Source organism: Ostrinia furnacalis, unplaced genomic scaffold (assembly GCF_004193835.3).
Source record: "Ostrinia furnacalis isolate ACB-3 unplaced genomic scaffold, ASM419383v2 OfSCF6699, whole genome shotgun sequence".
In the NCBI taxonomy this organism is placed as follows: domain Eukaryota; kingdom Metazoa; phylum Arthropoda; class Insecta; order Lepidoptera; family Crambidae; genus Ostrinia; species Ostrinia furnacalis.
The window spans coordinates 257864-280643 of record NW_021136938.1 but is presented as its reverse complement, the minus strand read 5'-3'; the positions used below and the strand labels follow the sequence as shown (position 1 = coordinate 280643).

General features: G+C 40.1%; 1 protein-coding gene across 1 annotated transcript; it reads left to right on the top strand.

Annotated features, from left to right (window-relative positions):
* The first annotated feature begins 1049 nt into the window (after positions 1 to 1049).
* Dgk (diacyl glycerol kinase 1) lies at positions 1050 to 22299 on the top strand. The gene is made up of 22 exons (XM_028318231.1): positions 1050 to 1067; positions 2988 to 3061; positions 3895 to 4006; positions 4367 to 4481; positions 4925 to 5092; positions 7168 to 7290; positions 7997 to 8121; positions 8483 to 8559; positions 9051 to 9211; positions 10577 to 10690; positions 11196 to 11287; positions 12760 to 12900; positions 13407 to 13659; positions 14724 to 14810; positions 17902 to 17992; positions 18461 to 18563; positions 18996 to 19082; positions 19655 to 19810; positions 20204 to 20348; positions 20899 to 20967; positions 21571 to 21683; positions 22130 to 22299. Exons 1-22 carry the CDS (start codon positions 1050 to 1052, stop codon positions 22220 to 22222), a joined length of 2517 nt encoding a protein of 838 aa, XP_028174032.1. The 3' UTR covers positions 22223 to 22299.
* Positions 22300 to 22780: the final 481 nt, after the last annotated feature.

The following is a 22780-nucleotide window of genomic DNA, read 5'->3' as shown; positions in this document are numbered from 1 at the left end:
TTTCAAAAACCGGGATAAAAACTATCCTATGTCCTTTCCCGGGACTCAAACTATCTCTATGCCAAATTTCATCAAAATCGGTTCAGTAGTTTAGGCGTGAAAGAGAGACAGACAGACAGAGTTGCTTTCGCATTTATAATATTAGTAGGTATATGTAGATTTCTATTATCATCTATGACAACAATCGAGGGACATCTTATTTCTAGAGATTAAACTCTCTGATGTTTTTTCTTAACAATTTTAGATCTAATATTGGCGAACTTTGAAAGGTTTACCGGGTTTCATTTCCTATCCCTTTGAAGGGTTTCAAGTTAACAACTCGCTCGCAAATTGAGTAAGGCTTGCACTCCACTATAGCGGAGAGGAGATGTGTTTGAAATTTTGAATTATCAGATTTACGAAGCGAACACTTCAGCTTAGCCGTACTAATTCTAGCTGTTAATCGTTATTCTTTCTTCCGAAGGACAGGCAATGCCTAATGTGGAGTGTCTAGTTAGTGTATTGTTTGATTTCTGGCAATAAATATTTTCATTTTCATTTTCACAATAAAAAATAGATTAATCTACCTCCAATGTCCAAATCTACCTCCAAGTTGAGGGGAGCGGAGATTTGGAAAAAGAAATATACCTATTTGAACATCTCCTTTCCTCTTCACCAAGCCTCTCCGCTTCGGAGAAGTGTTTTGAATAACCAATCAGATTTCATTATTTCCACCTCCTCTGTCTATAGAAAAAAATTGACTCTTCCAATGCTATACGAGAACGGACAAAGTGGAGAAATTTTAGAATAGCCAATCATATTTCCTGGTTTTCTGAATAATGAAATCTGATTGGTTATTCAAAAACTTTTCCGCCCCGCTCCGCCTTGATGAAAAGCGGAGATGTGTCATACTTTTATGGAATCGGAGATGCGAGTCAGTTTGTTCAGCCGAAAGACGTCCACTGCTGGACAAAGGCCTTCCCCAAGGTTTTCTACAAAGACCGGTCCTAGACCGCCCGCATCCAGGCACCTCCAGATTTTAGTCAGTAGTATTCACTAAATCTTCCTGCATGCAGTTGTTCAGCACGGTAAGCACGACAACATCATTGTGCTTCGTCGTCCTGGTCATCATCATCATCATCATTTCAGCTATAGGACGTCCACTGCTGAAAATAGGCCTCCCCCAAAGCTTTCCACCTTGATCGATTGGTAGCGGCCTGCGTCCAGCGTTTCCCTGCTACCTTTACGATGTCGTCGTCCTGCTATTAGTAATTAAATTAATAAAAATCTCCGCTCTCCGCTTCGGTGGAGTCCGGGCCTAATCCCGTGCTATTTTTAGTGTAGGTAGAATCAAGACTGAAGTTTATTGATTTTGAAGGTGTGTCCTCCGATACATCGATGTTTACTCTTTGAAATTTTCTACGGCGTTGATTTTGTTTGAATTTGACAAACAAAATAAGTAGGTTCTTGTGAATTTAATTGAGTGGTTCGAGTAAAAAGGTCTTCTATCGAGGGTTTGGCGCCCGTATTCAAAAACGATACTTGTTTAAGTGAAGCAGCAAATCGAACACACAGCGTTGAATAGAGCTCTGTGGTTGGGTCATGTGTCTCCCTGTGCGTCCATCCGCACTGTGAGACCTCATAGTAATGTTTGTGAAAACGCGCGTGAATCACACTGAAAGCATACATGCATAGCTAGGCTGTAAGGGTCAAAGATTTAAAAAATGTCTTATTTTTATGGACTAACAGTGCTTACAAATCGTCAAATATTTCAGGAAAAAAAAAAACTTTGTTTTGATTTTATGGAGCCTTTAAATGTCTCATACTCTTTTTGCCCTACCAGCGCTTCGAGACCAACATTTGGCAAGTGCTGAGAAGAAGCGCCGCAACAAACATTCACAAATTTTACTATGAGGTCTCACAGTGCTCGTAGACGCACAGGGTCCCAAAAACCTATTCATAGACAATACTCGAGTGGCGGAGTGACACACGAACCAATGACAGAGCTTTATTTATCGCTGTGCGTTCGAATTCGCATAGCATTGCTGCTTCACGATGCTTGCTTACGCCCGTATTCACAAACGATGACGCGCTCCGCCCCGGGTGCCAAGCATCAGGGGGTGACACAAGTCGCGCAGATTAGTACTCCCTGGCACATCTGCATGGCAAATCTGCGGTCTATGTCATGATACGGGGGGGTGGGGGGTGCGATTGTCTTTCAATCTGTAGGAAACCCCAAAAATCCATGCGAAACCAGGTCGAAGCACCTTGTACCCTGCGCACCTGGTACCGCACCCCACGCTAGCTTCGTGCAGCCAGTGTTGCCTCGCATTCGTAAGAAACGCACATGTCGACAGGGCGTCAAGAGAAACAAACAAAATCAAAACTGCAAATTGATTATAATTTAATTTGCTACACGATTTATTGGTAATTTAAATAATGTTTTTCGTGACAAACATTTGAAGTTGTAACTAAATATTATTAAATAATGTTTTCTTTAAGTATAGCTTATTAAAGTATTTATGCACGTATGTCTTATTTGTAAAATATTTAGACTAAATTATTAAAACATCTTTGTTTGTTACTTTTTTAAATTTTTATTAAAACTTAATTTAAACTATCGATATTCGTATTTCACATCCCTAGTATACCCACCAGACTTCCCTACTGCAGTGCGGCACAGGGTGCATAAGCCTTGTATTTTGAATATAGCTATAATTTTAATACTAAACAAGTTATTCACAAACGCCTTCAGGTGTATGTCAATAAATGCATTATTATTAATATTCAAAGAAAAAAAACACAATATCTATTAACATGAAGCCAAAAATAAAATTAATATATCTTAAATATTACAAGGTCTTTAAGCCTTGTGCCGCCACAATGTAAGTTTTAATACCAGGTTTACTGACCTTGTACCGAAGGAATGGAAAGTATTAGAAAGTTACTGCCGCAGCGAAGGTGTTAATGAGTTTTACTATTGTTTAAAAGACTATTTTTTGTTTCAGGACATCGACTATGAAGGCTTCCGGTGGTTTCTGGACACCTTCCTCGAGGTGTCCACTCCTGATGAGCTCACCAGGTCAGTATCAATCAAAATCACTATGTAGTTTTACATACAGGGTGTCCCACAATGGGTAAATCAAACTGCTACCCCTAGCTACCTCCCCAGGTAGTTCTACTAATGAAGTTTACTATTTAGTAGAGCTACCTCCCCTAGCAGTTTGATTCACCCATTCTGGGACATCCTGTATAAACTATGTTGGGTTTCTGGGGTAATTTATTTCCTTTTTACAACAGCTGCCCTTTCCTACTTACCTCTTCAAAAACTTACTAAACTATTTCGAAAACCCAACTTTAGAAAACAACACAATATCTACAACTTTCAAATCATATTCAGAATATTCTGTATTTTTGATTGATCAAACGCTTGCGCGTTTTAAATGTGTACAGCGCCATCTATAGGCAACATTGTGTAATACAGTGCATATTACAAAATGTTCAAACATATACAACGCCATCTATTGGCGAGTTGTGTAATTAACTTCTTTGTCATCTGCTTCCCAATGCTTCCAGACACCTATTCCTGTCGTTCGTGCGTCGCAATCCGCGCGGTTCAAACATATTCAACGCCATCTATTGGCGAGTTATGTAATTAACTTCTTTGTCATTTGCTCCCTACTGCTTCCAGACACCTATTCCTGTCATTAGTGCGTCGCGATCCGCGGGGTTCAAACATATACAACGCCATCTATTGGCAGTTGTGTAATTAACTTCTTTGCTAACTGCTCCCCAATGCTTCCAGACACCTATTCCTGTCGTTCATGAGGCGCAATCCGCGCGATCAAAACATATACAACGCCATCTATTGGCAACATTGTGTAATACATTGTAACTGCTCCCCAATGCTTCCAGACACCTATTCCTTTCGTTCGTGCGCCGCGACCGGCGCCCGGCGCTGCGTGAGATGGCGGCGGCGAGCTCGGCCGCCGCGTGCGCCGCTGTCACGGCCCATGCTGACCATCAGGTAAGACTATGTGTATTCCAGTTGCTAGTGCACTGCATTGAGACCTCTTGATAAAGCCACATCACTTGACTAGTAGCGTATGTATGTACTATCGGCCACAGTGTTAACTATCCATTTCCTTAAAGTTGGCGGATTTACCAGTAGGCTGAGTAGGCTGAAGTCAGGGCGGTAGACTTAACTCATAAGTTTTTAGGTGGTAAGCTAAGGTGGAAAACCTTGGGGGAGGCCTTTGTCCAGCAGTGGACGATATTTGGCTGACACGGACGAACGAACGAAGATAAGGTGAGGCTGAGGTGTAACTGTACTTTGCTGCCAGTGAATGCGGATTCTTATCCATGTTATTGTTATCATCCTTTCCAGGGCAAGCTGAGCCTGGCCTCCAAGATCCACGGCCTGGCGGAGAGGCTGCAGCAGCTGGGCAAGAGCTCTGGGGATTCCGTCGATGGCAGCGACAAAGGATCTAGGAGTAGAACTGGTAAACAATAACAGCTTTATTTCATTCAATAGTCCTAACCTCACTTACCTAGGTCCGTATTACAAAACAACGCTCAAAATTAGATTCAATCTCACGCCCGTATTCACAAAAGATGCTTTTTAAGTGAAGCAGCAAATTGAACGCACAGCTCTGTGATTGGTTCGTGCGTCCACGCGCACTGGGAGACCGTAATAGCTGACCGTAAGAGTACCTATAGTAATGTTTGTGAATACGGGCGTCTTTAATACTCCGCAATAATCTTTAATTCTCCGCAATCAAAGTAAACTGTTTACATTATGACGTTGCTGCTGTCATCATTGCTTACATGAGCGAGCAATGTGTTCCGTTTTTGGGCATATTGCTGCGACACCTGCCCCGCCCCCTTGTCACATCTTCCTTTAGTTTCTGTGATCTGTGGGTTTGACCTTGAATTTCTTCAACAGGCAGCGTCCACCCGATGTTCACCGTGACCACCCACCCTTCGTACTCCTCGCACGAGCTGTGCCTGGAGCGGCGCCACGAGACCAGTCCCAGCCACAGCCAGATGTCCAGGAACTCCAGTCGGAAGAGCAGCAACTCGCTGCGCGTCAATCAGTCCACCAAGATCGAAGGTCAGTGAGCAAAGAGGACAATGTATTGTCATTTTAGCCAATTTCAATCCGATTCTGAAAGATTCGAATCAGAAATGAGGAGATCTGTAGGAGGATTAAAGTAACATAGCCCGCAGAATTGCCAAACATAAGTTGCAAATGGACAGGGCACATAGCTCGTGGTCAGCGTTGCCAGTTTTTTTTTTTCGCCAAGTCGGGACTTTGGTACTTTTTGAGTGAAAATAGCGGGATTCTTCCGTCAAAAGCGGGACATAGTAAAAAAAACGTAAATAATCAAAGGTTTTCAAATATTTATCCTTTTATTTGACTTAAAATTACGTTTACGTGACAACAGATAGCAAAAGTAGCCATAGAAAATGTATTTTAACAAAAAAATAATATTTTAAATCAGATTTACTCTATCGTTAAATTCGTCTTTAGAATAAAAAAAGAAAAAGAAACAAAAATCGAAATAAAAAAATTATTCTTTAGAATAATATGGCGTTTCAAACAATAGCCTGGTGAAGTGAGTGTCTCTCTCCGAAAAGCGGGACAGTGCCTGTCCCGCGCGGGACATTTAAATTTGATTTAAAAATCGGGACGTCCCGCCAAAATCGGGACGTCTGGCAACGCTGCTCGTGGTACTGATGGCCGTTGGGGCAGAAGACTTTTCGAGTGCCGACCAAGAGGAGAATCCGTAAGGACCTACATTGAGTCCACAGAGGGAGGCCTTGGGGGATGCCTTTGTTTAGCAGACTAGCAGTGATCGTCTTTTAAAACTGAAGATTCTCTCAAAGACCGCCAATAGCACGAATCGACAATCTGGTGAGTCTCGGGAAGTATCTATATGCTGGTCACGTAAGACCGGTCGTTGCAAAAATCCTTGGGAGACCCCTTAGTTCAGAATCCAAATAGTACGAACATCTTTCATTAAAATACACTGGTAAGTATGGATCAAAGACCTTGCTCTTCTAATGAGGGTCGCCTCATCCTCGCACGAGCTGTGCCTGGAGCGGCGCCATGAGACCTGTCCCAGCCACAGCCAGATGTCCAGGAACTCCAGTCGGAAGAGCAGCAACTCGCTGCGCGTCAACCAGTCCAATAAGATCGAAAGTCAGTTGTCAAGAAGACATGGCAAGGGTACAATGTTTGTCAATGTCATTTCAGCAAATGGCTGTCCGCAATATTCGAATAAGGAGCATCAAATGGTACAGATGACCGAAACTGAACTGTCCCACCAAACTCAAGGAGACGCCACCATATCGTTCAACTATACATAATAGTTTCCAACATGGCAAAAATCAGAACCAGTGATCCGGTATTGACGGTGGCGCCCCGCTGTCAATGTCACGGATAGCCTATCCGGGATAGGACAGTTCAGTATAAGTATTGGGTCTTAATTTTTCATCAAATACACACTGGTAAGAATCCTCTTCAGGTTATTTAGTCTACTACAGGGGGATCTTCTCTAATTTACCAGAGGCAAATGGAGAATTCACTTCTTTTCCAATCGGCAAAGCTGGAAGTCATTGGAGGAGCAGTGAACGTTTGTAGCCGTAATGATAAATGGGGTATATGGCCTAAACTTCTTACGATGGTCAAACGACTTGAGGAGGCACGATGTTTGCTTTTGCATTCTCATTTGAACCAATTGCAGTCTACTTTTGGACATAATAAACTCATAAAAACGGGACTATTACCTCTCTTTCCCACTACTGCAAATACTGTGTAGCCAGGATCTACAGCTTGACCGCCAAGAAAAACCCAACCAGTGAAGATCAAGTTTGTCCCGGGGGAAAGTTAAACAGTCATTGGACCCGCAACGAAATTAATCAGAAGAACAAACTCCGTTGTATAAACTCATAAGGAGTGCCATGGAGAACGAAGTTTTTAAACTTACGGTTTCCATTTCAACTAAAATAGAGAAGCTATGCTGCAGCCGTGGTCATAAGCAGAATGGCGACTCGCGGCGTCCATCTTCTTCATCTTATGAAGAAAGCTGACAATCATCATTATCATCATAGGATCATTTAGTTACCCCATTATTTCATAGTTTGTTATTTTCGAGTGAATTTTTTTTTATCATTTTTTTCCAGACTTCAAGCACCTCATGCGTCGTCCGTCCACTATAGAAGTCCACACCGCGCGGGTATCCCTTAAGGATATCGTCTGCTACCTGTCCTTGCTGGAAGCTGGCAGGCCTGAAGACAAACTGGAATGTAAGTATCATCATCATCAGGTCATTTAGTCTCCATTGTAGGAGCATGATCTGAGGGCTAAGTGTGAGTTTACATCAAACGTCCACACTAGTGAGCGCTTAAAAAATTTACATTAAATGTATCACGGATTGTACAGCACCCCTAGCGGAAACTTTGAAGAACTATTCATATATTTTTTTAACGCGCTCACTAGTGAGCACGTTTGATGTAAACCTGGCCTACAATCTGGAATTACTTAGGGCCCTTTCCCACGGCATCAATCCAGTTTTGCGGGATTCAGTAAAGCAGGATCTCGCAAAACTGAACTGTCGTGTGTATAAACAAGTTGAAATTCGAATTCCAAATTCGAACGGATCGGTTTTTTGCAGGATATTGCAAACAGGGTGTTCTTGTAAATTTTAATATTAAAATTATTTAAAATACATATTAAAGGGGATTCTGCAAAAAACAGTTCCGGCATAAAACGGGATGTCTGCATGAGAATAAGCCCTTAGACGAGTTGTTCCCGTTGTACCCTGGAATTAGACGAGTTGCACCCGTTGTACCCTGGAATTAGACGAGTTGCACCCGTTGTACCCTGGAATTAGACGAGTTGCACCCGTTGTACCCTGGAATTAGACAAGTTGCACCCGTTGTACCCTGGAATTCCGCACTACTGTACCCAACTCCTTTCAATGTGAGCTAACTCAATGTATTTCACTGCCAGTCATGTTCCGTCTGTATGACACCGACGGGAACGGAGTCTTGGACACCAACGAAATGGACTGCATCGTCAACCAGATGATGACCGTCGCCGAGTACCTGGGCTGGGAGACTTCGGAATTGAGGCCTGTGAGTTTATCTTTTATCTACTTTGGCATTCACTATTTACCATTTAATAGAATGATAATAGTATATCATCTATAATATTATTATAACCATCATTGGCATTAAGCTGCGCTGTTGAACAGTAATAACGTCACCTGAACATTTCTAACGGCATGTACATCAGTAGGCTTAGGATGGAAGGATTACAAGAAGGACACTGACGTCTAAAATCATCGATTAAGAATTTATCACGGCGCGCATCCTAGACTGGCAGGGCTTCTTGTAATATTTCTCGCAGTATAAAGTGCTACTTTGGATCATACATGTATCATAGTCTGTCTGATGTGCTTATAAAAGGATTTAATTATATTGATGTAATTTTTAGATTCTGCAAGACATGATGGTGGAGATTGATTACGATGCTGATGGCACCGTCTCACTGGATGAATGGAAAAGAGGAGGGTGAGTTTGATTCTTTGATACTTACCGTTTATTAGTAAGTGGGCCCTTTTCACGGCTCTTAAACACATTCCAAATATTATTTACCCTGCCCTATTCTACCTTAGAAGTAACCACATGACCCGTACTCGTATGTACACAGGATGTCATTTTTATATCTGGTCAAACAGAAAGGTTGCTTCTTCTACTCAAATGCAACAACTCTCCTCAAAGGACCGAAATTCAAATATTTAAAAAAAATTAAGCTTTCCGTACAAATTGTCATCAGCAGTACTCTCATTTATTATGAAGACCAAATTTTTTTAAAGAATTTGATATTAGTACTGTAGGATAAGTAGTTTGTATTTGAGTAGTGCAATCCGGTAGCGTGTCAAGCCAAGTTGAAGTAACGGATCTGGGGGACAATTCCATGTGTAATATTACACGAGCCAAAACACAAACGTGTCAAATATGGCTCATAAAAATTACACCCTATATTGTTTGTTTTCTTCCAGAATGACCACAATCCCACTGCTGGTCCTATTGGGCTTGGATACGAATGTGAAAGAGGACGGGGAACATGCGTGGCGATTGAAGCATTTCAGCCGGCCGGCGTACTGCAATCTGTGTCTTAACATGCTGGTCGGGCTCGGCAAGAAAGGACTCTGTTGTATATGTGAGTAGAGCTCATTTTGATTTGCACCTTTAGAATCTATGGGTTCTGTCTTTATTTTGCTAAGGCTTAGTAGATGTAATAAGATTGAACTGTCGATCACAAACTTGCTTGACAAAATGCACTGTATTTAATATGTGGCTATGCTAGTGTATGTTCATGTTCCCTAACTAGACTGCATCTCACTTAACAGTGCGATTGCGGTTAAATACCTGTCTTGTTATGCATAAAAAAAAAATTCGAACTCTTCGATGTTCTTCTGTTTAATTTCGTTGCGGGTCCTATGAAAGTTTAATTTTCCACCGGGACAAACTTGGCCTTCACTGGTTGGGTTTTTATTGGCGGTTAAGCTGTAGATTAATATTGCTGTGGCTACGGTATCCTTCCGTTTGGCCAAATTACTTTTCGCCAAATTTCACTTCGCAAACAACTTATCGCCAAAGTTTCATTTCCCAAATGAACTTTTAGCAACTGTTCTTTTCGCAACTATTTCATTTCGTCAAATTATCATTTGGTAAAATTTTACTTGGCAAATGTTTATATAGCAAATGTTTTATTTTGCCAAATATTATATCCCAAATAATTTGTTTGGTCAAATTGACACTTCACATAACTACCCACCGTTACCCACAAATCAAAGCATAAGGCACATGATCATGGTTTTCACAAGAATTTTATGTAACACAAAGAGATTTCAGAAAATGGTATGGTTGCAAAAAGTAGGTATTGCAGAAAATAGTAGGTTAGGTTAAAGAACAGTGACCCTTAATGCGCGAAGGCGAGCGAAGCGTGCCGCGGCAGCGGCCGCCGAGTGCTAGAATCACCTCTATTGTGAATGAATCATTTGGAAATTTCGATAAAGAGAATGAAATAAGAAAATTAATTAAGAACAAATTTTATATTAACTACCCACTAAATAAAATAATAACCACAAGCTAATTTGTATGCATTCTATGCACCAATCAAATTATTTTGTAAATAGTTTATCGTGAAATATTTTTGCCAAATGAAACATTTGGCAATACATACTTTGCCAAACAATAATTTGCTAAACAATGATATGCCGAAAACGACATTTGCGAATTAAAAGTTTGCAATAAGTTGCTTTGCCAAATGAGAATTTGCCAAATAAAAATTTGCGAAACGTTGTTTGCGATGTGATAATTTGGGAAACGTTTTTTGGCCAAACATTAGTAATCCCTGTGGCTACACATGAGTTGCAGCGGTGTAGTGGGAACGGAAGGTGGGAATAGTCCAGTAGATAAAACCTGATAGTTTCACTCCGGTTAAAATGTAATAAAGTGGAAAAAAACATATCCTAAACTCGATTTCTAGTCCAGATTTTTCTAGAAAATATTTGTTTTCCAGTCTGCAAGTTCACAGTGCACGAGCGCTGCGTGCAACGCGCGCCGGCGTCGTGCATCGCGACATATTCCAAGTCGAAGCGCGCGTCTGCTGCGCTAGCGCATCATTGGGTCGAAGGTAGGTGTAGAATATCTTTCAAATTATAGCCACAGACTTTAAACTACTTGTCAAGTATCAAATAACTAAGAAAGACTTCTGTTTTATCTCATCTTATTTAGTCTCACTCATTACGTCTCATTTCCTCTCATCTGGTTTCGTCTTTTTTTAACGTCGGGAAATGCTTTGCGCGTACCAAGTAGTCGATGGGGACGGCCTGTGGGTTATTTGGGACACTCCGTCTGATTACTAAAGGCGGGGCCTACCCACTACTAAAATCCGATGATTTCCACCGGAGTCCAATGAAATGGTGCCGCGAGTTATTGTCCTAGCTCGGACATTCGTCCGAAGCCTGAGCTTTGAGGGAACCTCCAATCCCCTCCAGTTGTTTTTATAGAGGTTTTCATGTTATCTCGTCTCATATCACAATCATCACATCTCGTCCCACCTCGCCTCAGCTCGACTCATCATCATCTCAACTTATATCGATTCCGGTATTTAAAAATAAGAAAATATATTTTTTCAGGTAACTGCCACGGAAAATGCGCGCGGTGTCGAAAAAAGATAAAAGGGTACAACGGCATCACAGGCCTACACTGTCGGTGGTGTCACATCACTGTAAGTTTCACTTATAACTTGTGCTAAGACCAAAAAATAACCGTTGAAAGTTCATACTAGATGAAATACCTAACAGTAAAAATGACCAAAAACAGCAATAAAAGTCAAGAGTACTTTAACCTAAGAGTACTCCTTTTAGTAAAAAAAAGTAGTAAAAAAATTATTAATCATGGTTATCCAGAAGAAAGATTTTCAGTGAGTAAAATTCGCTGAACACAATTTTTCAATTTTTAGAGTCCCCGCAGACTGTGGAATTTTTGTCGACCGATAATAGTTAGTTCTAATTTGTATACTATTGGCAGATACCAAATCGATATAATGTGTGTATTATATTTTTTCATACTGATTAAAAGCCTTACCACACTATCGGCAACAAAAAGTCTGTATAATAAACTGCGGGGTGTAACTGTTTTTAGTATCGGTTTTTTTTTATCCACAACGAGGAAGCTCTTGGCCTATATCTCACCTGATGGTAAGTGATGATCAGGCCGAAGGTGGAAGCTAGCTTTACCCGGAATCCTCAACCACGGAGGAACTGGCTTTCTTACCTCTAACTGATCGAACACAACAATTCTGCTAACATTGTTGTTATGGCGACAGACTTAGGTAAGATGGTGGTAACTAGCGAGGCGGACTTAGAATAAGCCCTACCATCAACCAAACTGAACAGAAAAATCTGCCCCCACTGGGAATTGAATCCGGGACCTCTGCGTCTGAAGCAGATGGTCATACCACTAGACCACAGAGGCGGTTTTCAACCGACTTCAAAAAAAGGAGGAGGTTCTCAATTCGACCCGTATGTTTTTTTTAGTTGTTTATAAAAACTCATAAAACTCATTTATTTCTGTAAATAGGCTTAAAAAAAGCACTTTTACACGTCCCAGTATTAACCCTACCACNTAAAACTCATTAAAACTCATTTATTTCTGTAAATAGGCTTAAAAAAAGCACTTTTACACGTCCCAGTATTAACCCTACCACTGCTTCAGGACAATAAATGGGCCAGTGCTGAGAAGAAGCAGCGCAAGAAACTCAGTCACTATTGTCAGCCTCTTTTTCAAAGGTTTACATGCTTTAAAATGTACAAAGTTATAAATATTTATGCGAGCTAGGCAGTAAAGTATCCCAAACATTTTTATCTTTTAAATAATCATCGACTTTATAGTAGCCCTTTTTCATTAAGGTACTTTTAATATGTGCTTTGAATTTATGAATGGGTAGTTCTACAACAGTTTGTGGTAATTTATTAAAGAATTTAATACATTTTCCCATAAATGAATTACCAATCTTATGCAATCTGAAATTTGGAACGGCAAGTTTATTTTTGTTTCTTGTATTAAAGTTATGCAAATCGCTCTTTTTCGTGAATTGCTCTATATTTTTGCGGACATATAAAAGGTTTTCATAAATGAACTGTGAAGCTACTGTCAGTATGTTAATTTACTGTCAGTATGTTAATATGTTATTTACAGCTGCACAACCGCTGCGTGGGTTCAGCGGGCGGCACGTGCCAGCTAGGGCGGCACGCGCGCCACATCCTGCCGCCCACCGCCATCCGCCCACTAGTGTTGGACCGCCAGCGATCGCTACCGCATCACGCGCCGCACACGCAGGTACAAATAGCACGTGCGGGTACAGTAGCATACGTGGGTACAGTAGCAAATCACCCATATACACAGGTACACTCTGCAAACTCGGGTACATTATAAATAAATAACTCGAAAAAATGTAACTGCCTAAGGCGGGAAACCAACCCACGACCTTAACGGACCTTTCGCTTAACGGACGAGCTACTTAGGCTAGCTCTTCCATCTGAGCTACTTAGACACTGAATGAACCAGTCCATTTACAAGTGTAATACTTACGCTGTTACGGCCCAACAACAACGCGGTGGTTGGAAGTACCATCATACATCCAACAAATATTTGACTGTCAGTTATGATAAACCAGCTCATTCAATAGTCATTAAAATTTCTTAGCGTTTAGAGTCGCTCAAACTAAATTATAAATAACTGAAAAAATCGAACTGCCTAAGGCGGAATACACCCCACCTCTCGACACGCTCATTTATGAATCAAAAAGCTGTAATACCATAAATGAATCAACTATCTCTTTCCAGAAATCAATCCCCACCTCAATATCGCTGCCTATCTCCATCTCAGCACCTCCAGAAGAGAAGAAAGAAGAGAAAAAAGAACACCGAGCCCCGCCCATTTCGTTCCAAATCACGCCGCCAGATGGCAGCTGTCCTTTACTGGTTTTCATCAACCCCAAGTCAGGGGGACGGCAAGGGTCCAGGGTACTAAGGAAGCTGCAGTACATTCTGAACCCTAGGCAGGTCCATGACATCGCTAAAGGAGGCCCTATGCAGGGTAAGTTGCCAACATAGATTCATCATCATTTCAGCCACAGGTAGTGTTGCCGAATCTGAAAAAGCCTTATCTATCGATTGGCCTATTGATAGTATCGATACTGTGATACTATCGATACTATCGATAGCTCAAAACGAGGCAATACTATTGAATATGTGCAATACTATCGATACTATCGATAGTATTGTTGCTCGTGAAGAATAAACTATCGATAGTATCGATAGTATTGTCGCTTTTGAATAAAAAGCTACCCAAATATTGTAAAAGATACTATTGTAAAACAATCGATAGTCTAGCTAGAACAATCGATTGTATCGATACTATCGATAGTTTATTCTTCATGAGCAACAATACTATCGATAGTATCGATAGTATTGCACATATTCAATAGTATTGCCTCGTTTTGAGCTATCGATAGTATCGACAGTAGTATCGATACTATCGATAGTCGTCTATCGATCGGCAACACTAGCCACAGGACGTCCACTGCTGAACATAGGCCTCCCCCTCCCTCTTGCAACATAGATACGAGTACGCGAAGATTATAGTTTTATTGTACCTATGTATTATGCCTGAAAGAACAAAATGCTAAGGTCTAGTTAACAATTTTATGGGACAAGGCTATTCTTGTTCAATAGAGTTCTACGGGACTATACCAATCTTTCGTTCGTATAATCCTACGGGACTATTCCCACCTGTCATTTCCACCGCTGCAACTCCTGTGTAGCCAGGATCTACAGCTAGCTAGCCGCAGCTTGACCGCCAATAACCCAACCAGTAAAGTTTGTCCCGAGGGGAAGTCAAAGTCAAAATTTCTTTATTTGCATAGACTATTATATAGTGCTTACGAATCGTCAAATATTTTGCTCTTAAGGAGCCTCTACATGTCTCATAATCTTTTTATTATTTCAGTTAAACTGTTTCTTTTGAAGTTAAACTGTGATTCGACCCGCAATGAAATTAATCAGAAGAACGAAGGAGTTCGAAGTTAGGGTTCGACTTCCTTCCAGGCAAAGCGGATGATCTTATTACCTAAAGTTTTAAGTCGAAAACCTTGGTTGCAGGTCTCCAGATGTTCAAAGACGTGAAAAGCTACCGCGTTATTTGCTGCGGTGGTGATGGCACCGTCGGTTGGGTGCTAGAGACTATGGGTGAGTTTCATCATCATCATCATCATTTCAGCCACAGGACGTCCACTGCTGAACATAAGCCTCCCCCAATGACTTCCACATCGCACGGTTGGTAGCGGCCTGCATCCAGCGCCTTCCTGCTACTATCAGGTCGTCGGGTGATTTTACTCCTTCTTTCCAAGAAAAAATATTGTGTTACCACCAATATGGTGCGAGGTTCTGGTAAAGAAGATCAATCCCACTCTTATTTTGGATGTCGTAAGAGGCGAGTAAAAAGACTAAGGGATAAAACGTGAACATCAGGCCTCCCCAACCCGTCTGGCCAGCGTGGGGAGTGTAGGCCAAATCCTCCATTTGCCTCTGGTAAAGTAGAGGGTCATACTCCTGCAGTGGAGACTGAATTACCTGAAGATTATGGTGTCACTCCCAACCAGGGGGATCATCACCATTCCTGATGGTTATTAAAATTTTTCTGACGTTAAGAGTCGCGTCTCGATCTTATCTAAAAAGTAAGTAAAAAAAAGTAAAAGTATTTTATTTGCCAGCAAAAAATTTACAGTCTGTTTATCTAGCGGCTGCTGCACTAAGCTGTGCTTGTGTCGCGGCAGCCTTAAGGCCGGGTAACAGAGAAAATGGCGAAAATGAGGTTTTCATTTTTCATTTTTGAGGTACTAAACAGTAAAATAAAAGGCTAAGATTTTTTTTGGGCATAGTTGAGGATATTTTCTAGGGCTATTAACGGATGGAAACACGATTTGATGAAGTTGACTCGATAGAATAAATTCCCAAAGTTGCCTCTATTCGTTTTCTAATAATGGTTTTATTTTTAAAATAAGCGATTTGAGATTCTGAATCTTTTACTAAACTAAAGTTCAGAAATAACTTGAGGGCTTTTAACGGATGAAATTTTTATATTGCGTCTTATTTAGTTACTATGTTAAAAAATGTGGAAAAAGTTTCAAATTACCTATCTATAATCTAATATTATAAAGAGGTAAAGTTTGTGTGTTTGTATATTTGTTAATAAATTGTAAGGGGTAATCTCGGGATCTACTGAACTGATTTTAAAAAATCTTTCACCAATAGAAAGCCACATTATATCTGAGTGTAATAAGTTATATAAAAACCAAAAACTTCCACGCGGGCGAAGCGGCGGGCGGAAAGCTAGTTTATTTATAATTATGTAAGAGCATAATTATTAAAGTCGAAGTCAAACATTCTTTATTTGTGTGGACCTATATTAACGAGAGATTACAAGAGATTACAAGGCGTCAAATATTTCAAGAAAAAAATTAAAAACTATTATAAAGCTAAATTTTGCTCTCATGGAGCCTTTACCTACTCTGACAAACTAAGACTTAGAGAAGACACTAATAATAAAACTATTTAACTGTCCTGCAATGAAAAGCTTGATCGGGTACAACACCTCAAGTTATTTCAGAACTTGATATTTATTGTTAGTCAAACATAACTACGCTATTATAACTTCAAAATATGATTTACTAAAAAAATTTCAAAATCCTTTGGTAAAGTTCTATACAACTTGGTGTGGTACAATTTAGCCGACTAGGTGATAGTGCTTTTAAAAAATCGGTAAAAAATATAGCTCATAAATACGGAAAAATGTTTCAAATAATTGTAATCCACACTAATTTACGCTTCTAAATAATATACTAGAAACACCCTGTGGTTAAATTTAACAAAATTACAAACTAAACATGTATTGTCAAAAGTTACTTGAAAACAATGAAAAAATACTTTTCAAAATAAAACACACGTGTTTGTTGTCACGGCAAAAAACACATGGCCGATATTAATTTATTTTAGTTGTGTATCGCTGAGTGTTGCAATTACAGACATTCAATAAATACTTTACGAAATATGAGGGTGGTACAATTTACCCGGCGGTACAATATACCGAACTCTCCCCTATTTTATATTTATTCGATTCTAGAATATATTCCCAAAAAGTCTGAAAGGTGTTTTAATTTGTATCACTTGGATATGATTTCTATTAGAAAGTGTTGTGAGTGTGACGCTTGAAGGGAAGGAAGTCAACCTAACCTAACCAACTGCGTATTTCTATACTGTGTAGCTGGAAATTGTGGCGGGAGCTCTTTGACGCGCTGTTTTCGGCGAAGAATTGCGCGCGCAGATTTTGACAGCGCGAAATACCTACTTTAGAAGAAATACCAAGCCTTAAGTAACACAGGTTAACAATGTTGATAAAATATAGTGAGGACACACGATACATGGCAATTAACAGTTATTAAAGAATATTTTTAACTTAGACTAAACAAAACTAAACAAAAAGTAACTGAGGTAGTGTGTGTAATGTGTGTGTGTGTGTCTCTCAATATATCTACATCTACCTTAGGCAGTTCGATTTTTTCAAGTTATTTTAACAATCATTCTTGATATTTTGAGGATCCATTGGAAGACATAAAGGACGAAGCACACTTATCAATCCGCAAACGGATCATTAGCTAACTCAAGGCGGTCAGTATTCTTTGTATAATCCGTACTGCAACGCACACTTATCCGCACCGTAACGTAAACGCCTCGTCTCCCAGCGAAAGGCGATAAGTACGGTGTTAATCTGTGTTTGGGTTGATAAGTGTGCTATGGCCTTAACTTTCGCACATTTTGAAAAGTGTAGTGTAGTCTCGAATAGAAGTACAAAATTCTCAAAACCACCTTTGTGGTCTAGTGGTAAGATCACCTGCTTCAGACGCAGAGGTCCCGGGTTCGATTCCCAGTGGGGGCAGATTTTTCTGTCCGTTTTGTGTGGTGGTAGGGCTTGTTCTAAGTCCGCCTGGCTAGCTACCAATCGCCATAAAAACAATGTTAACAGCATTATTGTGTTTCGGCAGTTAGAGGTAAGATTGCCAGTTCCTCCGTGGTTGAGGATTCCGGGTGAAGCTCGCTTCTACCTTCGGCCTGATCGTCACTTACCATCAGTTGAGATACAGGCCAAGAGCTTCTTCGTTGTGGATAACAAAAACATATTGGTTGCTCTTAGGAGCCAACTTTTGACGAAATGCACCCAAAGTATAGCCGTGGCATTAACTACCGAGTCGAGTATTGAAATTTGGACTCTTTTTCGTTACAGATAAGGTTCAGATGGAAACGCAGCCTGCAGTGGGGGTGATCCCCTTAGGTACGGGGAACGATTTGGCGCGATGTCTGCGGTGGGGTGGGGGGTAAGTTAACTTAATTACCAAAAAAAATTAAAGGATCCAGTCTTATTTTTACAAAAAAAATCTTACATTACAAAATAATATCTTATTTACAATCTTATTTTTACAAAACATGTAACCAGTAATGCGCAAAACTGGACTTCCGTGTGAACACGGTGTGCGTTTGGAAGTCTAAATTCGAACGGATCGGTTATTAGCACATGTGCCATCTCGTTTTTTGCACGGACTGTTTTTTGTAGGATTCCGTTTAGCAGTAGGTATACGTGTTATAATAAACGTTTATACATGACACCCGTGGGAACAAGCCTATCGAAAGCCGTCAACGGGATCCTGCATAAAAAAAATCTTGCAAAAAACGGAATGTCTCCTTTGGAAAGAGCCCTTAGATTTTCATTCAAAATTTTAGAAATGTATTACGTCATCATAAAAGTATAATGATAAAGCTCTTACATAATTTGTTGTTACATTTAGGTATGAAGGAGAGTCGATCCACAAGATATTAGACAAGATCGCTCACGCAAGCACCGTCATGATGGACCGATGGCAGATTGACGTGGAAAATACTGCGATGGAGGTAAAAGATCTTTCACCTAAATATAAAATGATAATGATATTAAAATTCATTCATAGTGTAAAGTCTGAATTCTGTTATTTTTGTTTCTTTTTCATATATATTTTTTAATTGACAATAAAATTATGATACTTAACTAGTCTAATACTTTACTTTTCTTTTTTGGACTATTTTACTATATTAAGTTCCACCTGATCAGTGATCAGTTACATAACGTACAACTGAACAGCAAAAATGACAACTGATCACTGATCAGTAACTGAAATCTGCAGTGATCAGTTAGGTACTCCAAATTGTGTAAAATTACTATGTTTGAACCAAATAAACAATTTTTCTTTCTTTCTTTTTCTTGTGTTTAGTTTCTTTTCATCGTTTTAAAACGTGGACTTTCGTTTATTAGTATTCGTTTGTTCAATCCAAATATTTTCTTTTCAGTGCGATCTACCACAGCTGCCACAGTCCGTCTCTCACCCGACCACGGTTCCGTACAACATTATTAATAACTACTTTTCTATAGGAGTGGTAAGTCTTTTTAATTTTATCTATAATTTCTATAAAATTTAATACTAATTCAATATTATAAGCGGTGGTCATAGCACACTTATAAACTCGGAAAGGCATTAAAACCGTACAGCCTTTCTCCGCGAGGCGAGGCGTTTACGTTACGGTGCGGATAAGTGTGCGTTGCTGTACGGAGTTTCATACAAATAATACTGACCGCCTCGAGTTGATACGGTTACGATCCGTTTCCGGGTTCTATAGGTGTGCTTCGTCCTTCAATCGCCGTTGTAAAGTGGTTTCTGAGTTTCTAGTACTTACTTGTATTATAGCAGTATCATGGAGTATAATATAATATAGTATACATGGAGTATTATAGTAAACATGGGGACAGGCCCCCTCTGCGTGAAACGACGATCTGGTGAAGGTCGCGGGAGATGATTGAATGCGGGTGACGCAAGACCGGTCGTTGTGGAAATCCTTGGGGGAGGCCTTTGTCCAGCAGTGGACGTCTTATGGCTAAAATTATGATAGGTTTGTTGTCGACACGACAAAAAGAAAATTATGATGATGATGATTTTATTTATTCTGTTTAGGACGCGGCAATATGCGTGAAGTTCCACACCGAGCGGGAACGGAATCCGGACAAGTTCAGCTCCCGCATGAAGAACAAGCTGTGGTACTTCGAGTATGCTACGTCAGAGCAGTTTGCTGCTAGCTGCAAGAACTTGCACGAGCACATTGATATTGAGGTGAGTTTGTAGCTGATTCTTCTGAAGGTCCTTTCCCACCGCAATCCAGTTTTGCGGGATGCTGCATTAATCCTTCAAGGCCAACGGCTTTTTACGGTACATGTGAACAAAATCCTGCAAAATGACCTCGTGGGAGAGAGCCCTTACAGAAACTAGTCAAGGTTATGTTTGAGAAGTCATTTTCGTCGAGATATTGGTAAAGATGCACAAAAATTAAGTATGGGAGTTCTGTGTGCTATCAGTTCAATTTATTCGACTAACTGTGCTTTAATAAAACTGTTAACCATGCAGGAAAAAGATGTAAGGATCTAAAAGAGGATACAAAACCCTCAATTAGATTCACACTTCGCCTGTATTTATTTCAGTTTGAATAAACAAAATTATTCTTTTCAGTGTGACGGCTCATCGCTGGAACTCAACAAAGGGCCGGCTCTGCAAGGGGTGGCACTTCTGAATATACCATACGCGCACGGGGGGTCCAATCTATGGGGGGCCAGCGGGGCCCATCGGCGGGGGCGCTTCCCTAACGCACAGCAAGGTAACATACGGGACTATTCCCACCTCTCGCTCCCACCGCTGCAACTCCTGTGTAGCCAGGATCTACAGCTTGACCGCCAATAATAACCAGTGAAGGTCAAGTTTGTCCCGGGGGAAAGTTAAACTGTCATTGGACCCGCAACGAAATTAATTAGAAGAACATAGGAGGAGGAGTTCGAAGTGACGGTTCGACTTCCCTCCGGTGCAAAGTGGATGACAGATGACAACATCATCAACCTTTATGTCAGGCAGCAATGTTTTTATCCACAACGGAGAAGTTCTAAGCCTGCATCTCACCTGATGGAAAATGTGTTATTCTAATGTTTTTGTAATGATCAGGTCGAAGATGGAAGCGACTTTCACTTTAGTTAACTTACCTCTAACTGTCGAAACGTAACAATAATATTGTTATGGCGACAGATATTGGTAAGATAGGGATTCCTAGTCTAGACCACAGAGGCAATTCAACAAATAATAAATCCAGTCTATCAGTAAATAATAACTAGTAAGCCTCTTTATAGGAGCGTCATTGACGAATTTATGTTTTTCAGATATTGGGGACAAGCTGATCGAAGTCATAGGTCTAGAGAACTGTCTACACATGGGACAAGTGCGGACAGGTAAGTGCGACTGTTCCGTACAATTAACCAACTGACGCGTGATCAGTATAATCAGATTAGTAATGATCGTACGTGATATTACAACAACTGTTCGGTACGATTGATCAACTGATGCGTGATCAGTATGATCTGGTCAGTAATGATCAGACGTGATATTACAACAACTGTTCCGTACAATTTTATCTGACGCGTGATCAGTATAATCAGATCAGTAGGTAATTTGATCAACTGACGCGTGATCAGTATAATCAGTAATGATCATACGTGACATTACAACAACTGTTCCGTAAAATTATGTGTCTTATATGGTAACTCTATGTGTGTTATAAAATGCTGTTTGTTTACCTAACAATAAAATTAATAAATTGATCAGTTGACGCGTGATCTGTATAATCAGATCAGTACCTAATGATCATACGTGACATTACAACAATAACTGTTCAGTACAATTGATCAGCTGACGCGTGATCAGTAGGTATTAGGTAGGTGCCTATTGTTAGTTATTCGAGAAATTTAATAAAAGCCCCAAAATGCCTTAAATACAGGGTGATTTTGTAATCAGTATCAGTCAATACATAGGTTTTTCTTTTACTTATAATTTAGGTCTACGTGCATCGGGTCGGCGACTGGCCCAGTGTAGTTCTATCACCATCACTACCAAGAGGACATTCCCCATGCAAATCGACGGGGAGCCGTGGATGCAGCCGCCGAGCAAGGTTAGTATTACTTTTTAAGAACCAAAGTGGTTTCAAACTAAGATCGGTAGCGATAAAATTTTAATATTTAGTCTGTCAGACAGATATAAAAAAAATATTGAACACGTATTTTTTCTTTCTTTTTTTTTTAATTGAAATGTCGTTTATCGTTACTATTTTGTACAAAAATTCGAACGGGCAAAAATTGTTTAACTTATTGTTTAACTTGTTTAATCCCGTGTTTGAACACGGGAGTTTGGAAATTAGATTTCTAGAATCCTTTATTTAAAGCTGTATCTTTGTCAAATAGGGTAACACCGCCTGTTCGCGTCCTCTCGTTTTTAAAAACAGTTTTCAAAAAAGTCATTCGTTGTTAAGAAGTTTTAAATACGCTTGAATAGAGTGGTGGACGTGAACAGGCGACCTTATAATCTAGGTGTTTAGTGATTTTTTCCATTCTTCTACAGATAACGATAACCCACAAAAACCAAGTACCAATGCTGATGGGACCAGCCCCAGAGAAAGGCAGGGGATTTTTCAAGCTCTTCACACACTGCTAACCGTCTCTTTTACACCGCGAAAATTTACAAAATACTCTGAGATTTTTATCTACCCTCGGATACAAATTATACTAATACTAATTATGTATAACGGGCGTCTGTTGTTAGTCGTTGTTGTAGGTACTTAAGTATCGTAAAAGTAAGTGATGCAGATGAATTGCTTTACAATAGCAAAACTAAAAGGTCGAAGCACACTTATCAACCCGGAAACGGGTCGTAACCGTATCAACTCGAGGCGGTCAGTATACTCTGCAACTTCGTACTGCAACGCACACTTATCCGCACCGTAAAGTAAACGCCTCGCCGTAAATAATATATTTTGATGGTCTAAAAAAAGAGGATTATTAAAGATCTTGAAACATATTTGGGGCTAAGCCCAGTAACTGCACTTTCTCATAAGATATTCAATTTAGAAAGAAATGTTCACTTTCTTAAGCCTTTAACGGGCATAAAAAGTCCAAATTTTTCATTGTTTTTGGACCTTCAGGCAATGGAATAAAGTTCAAAATATGGTGGGAACTATATTACCACTGCCGTATAAAGGGACTCCTGATCAGC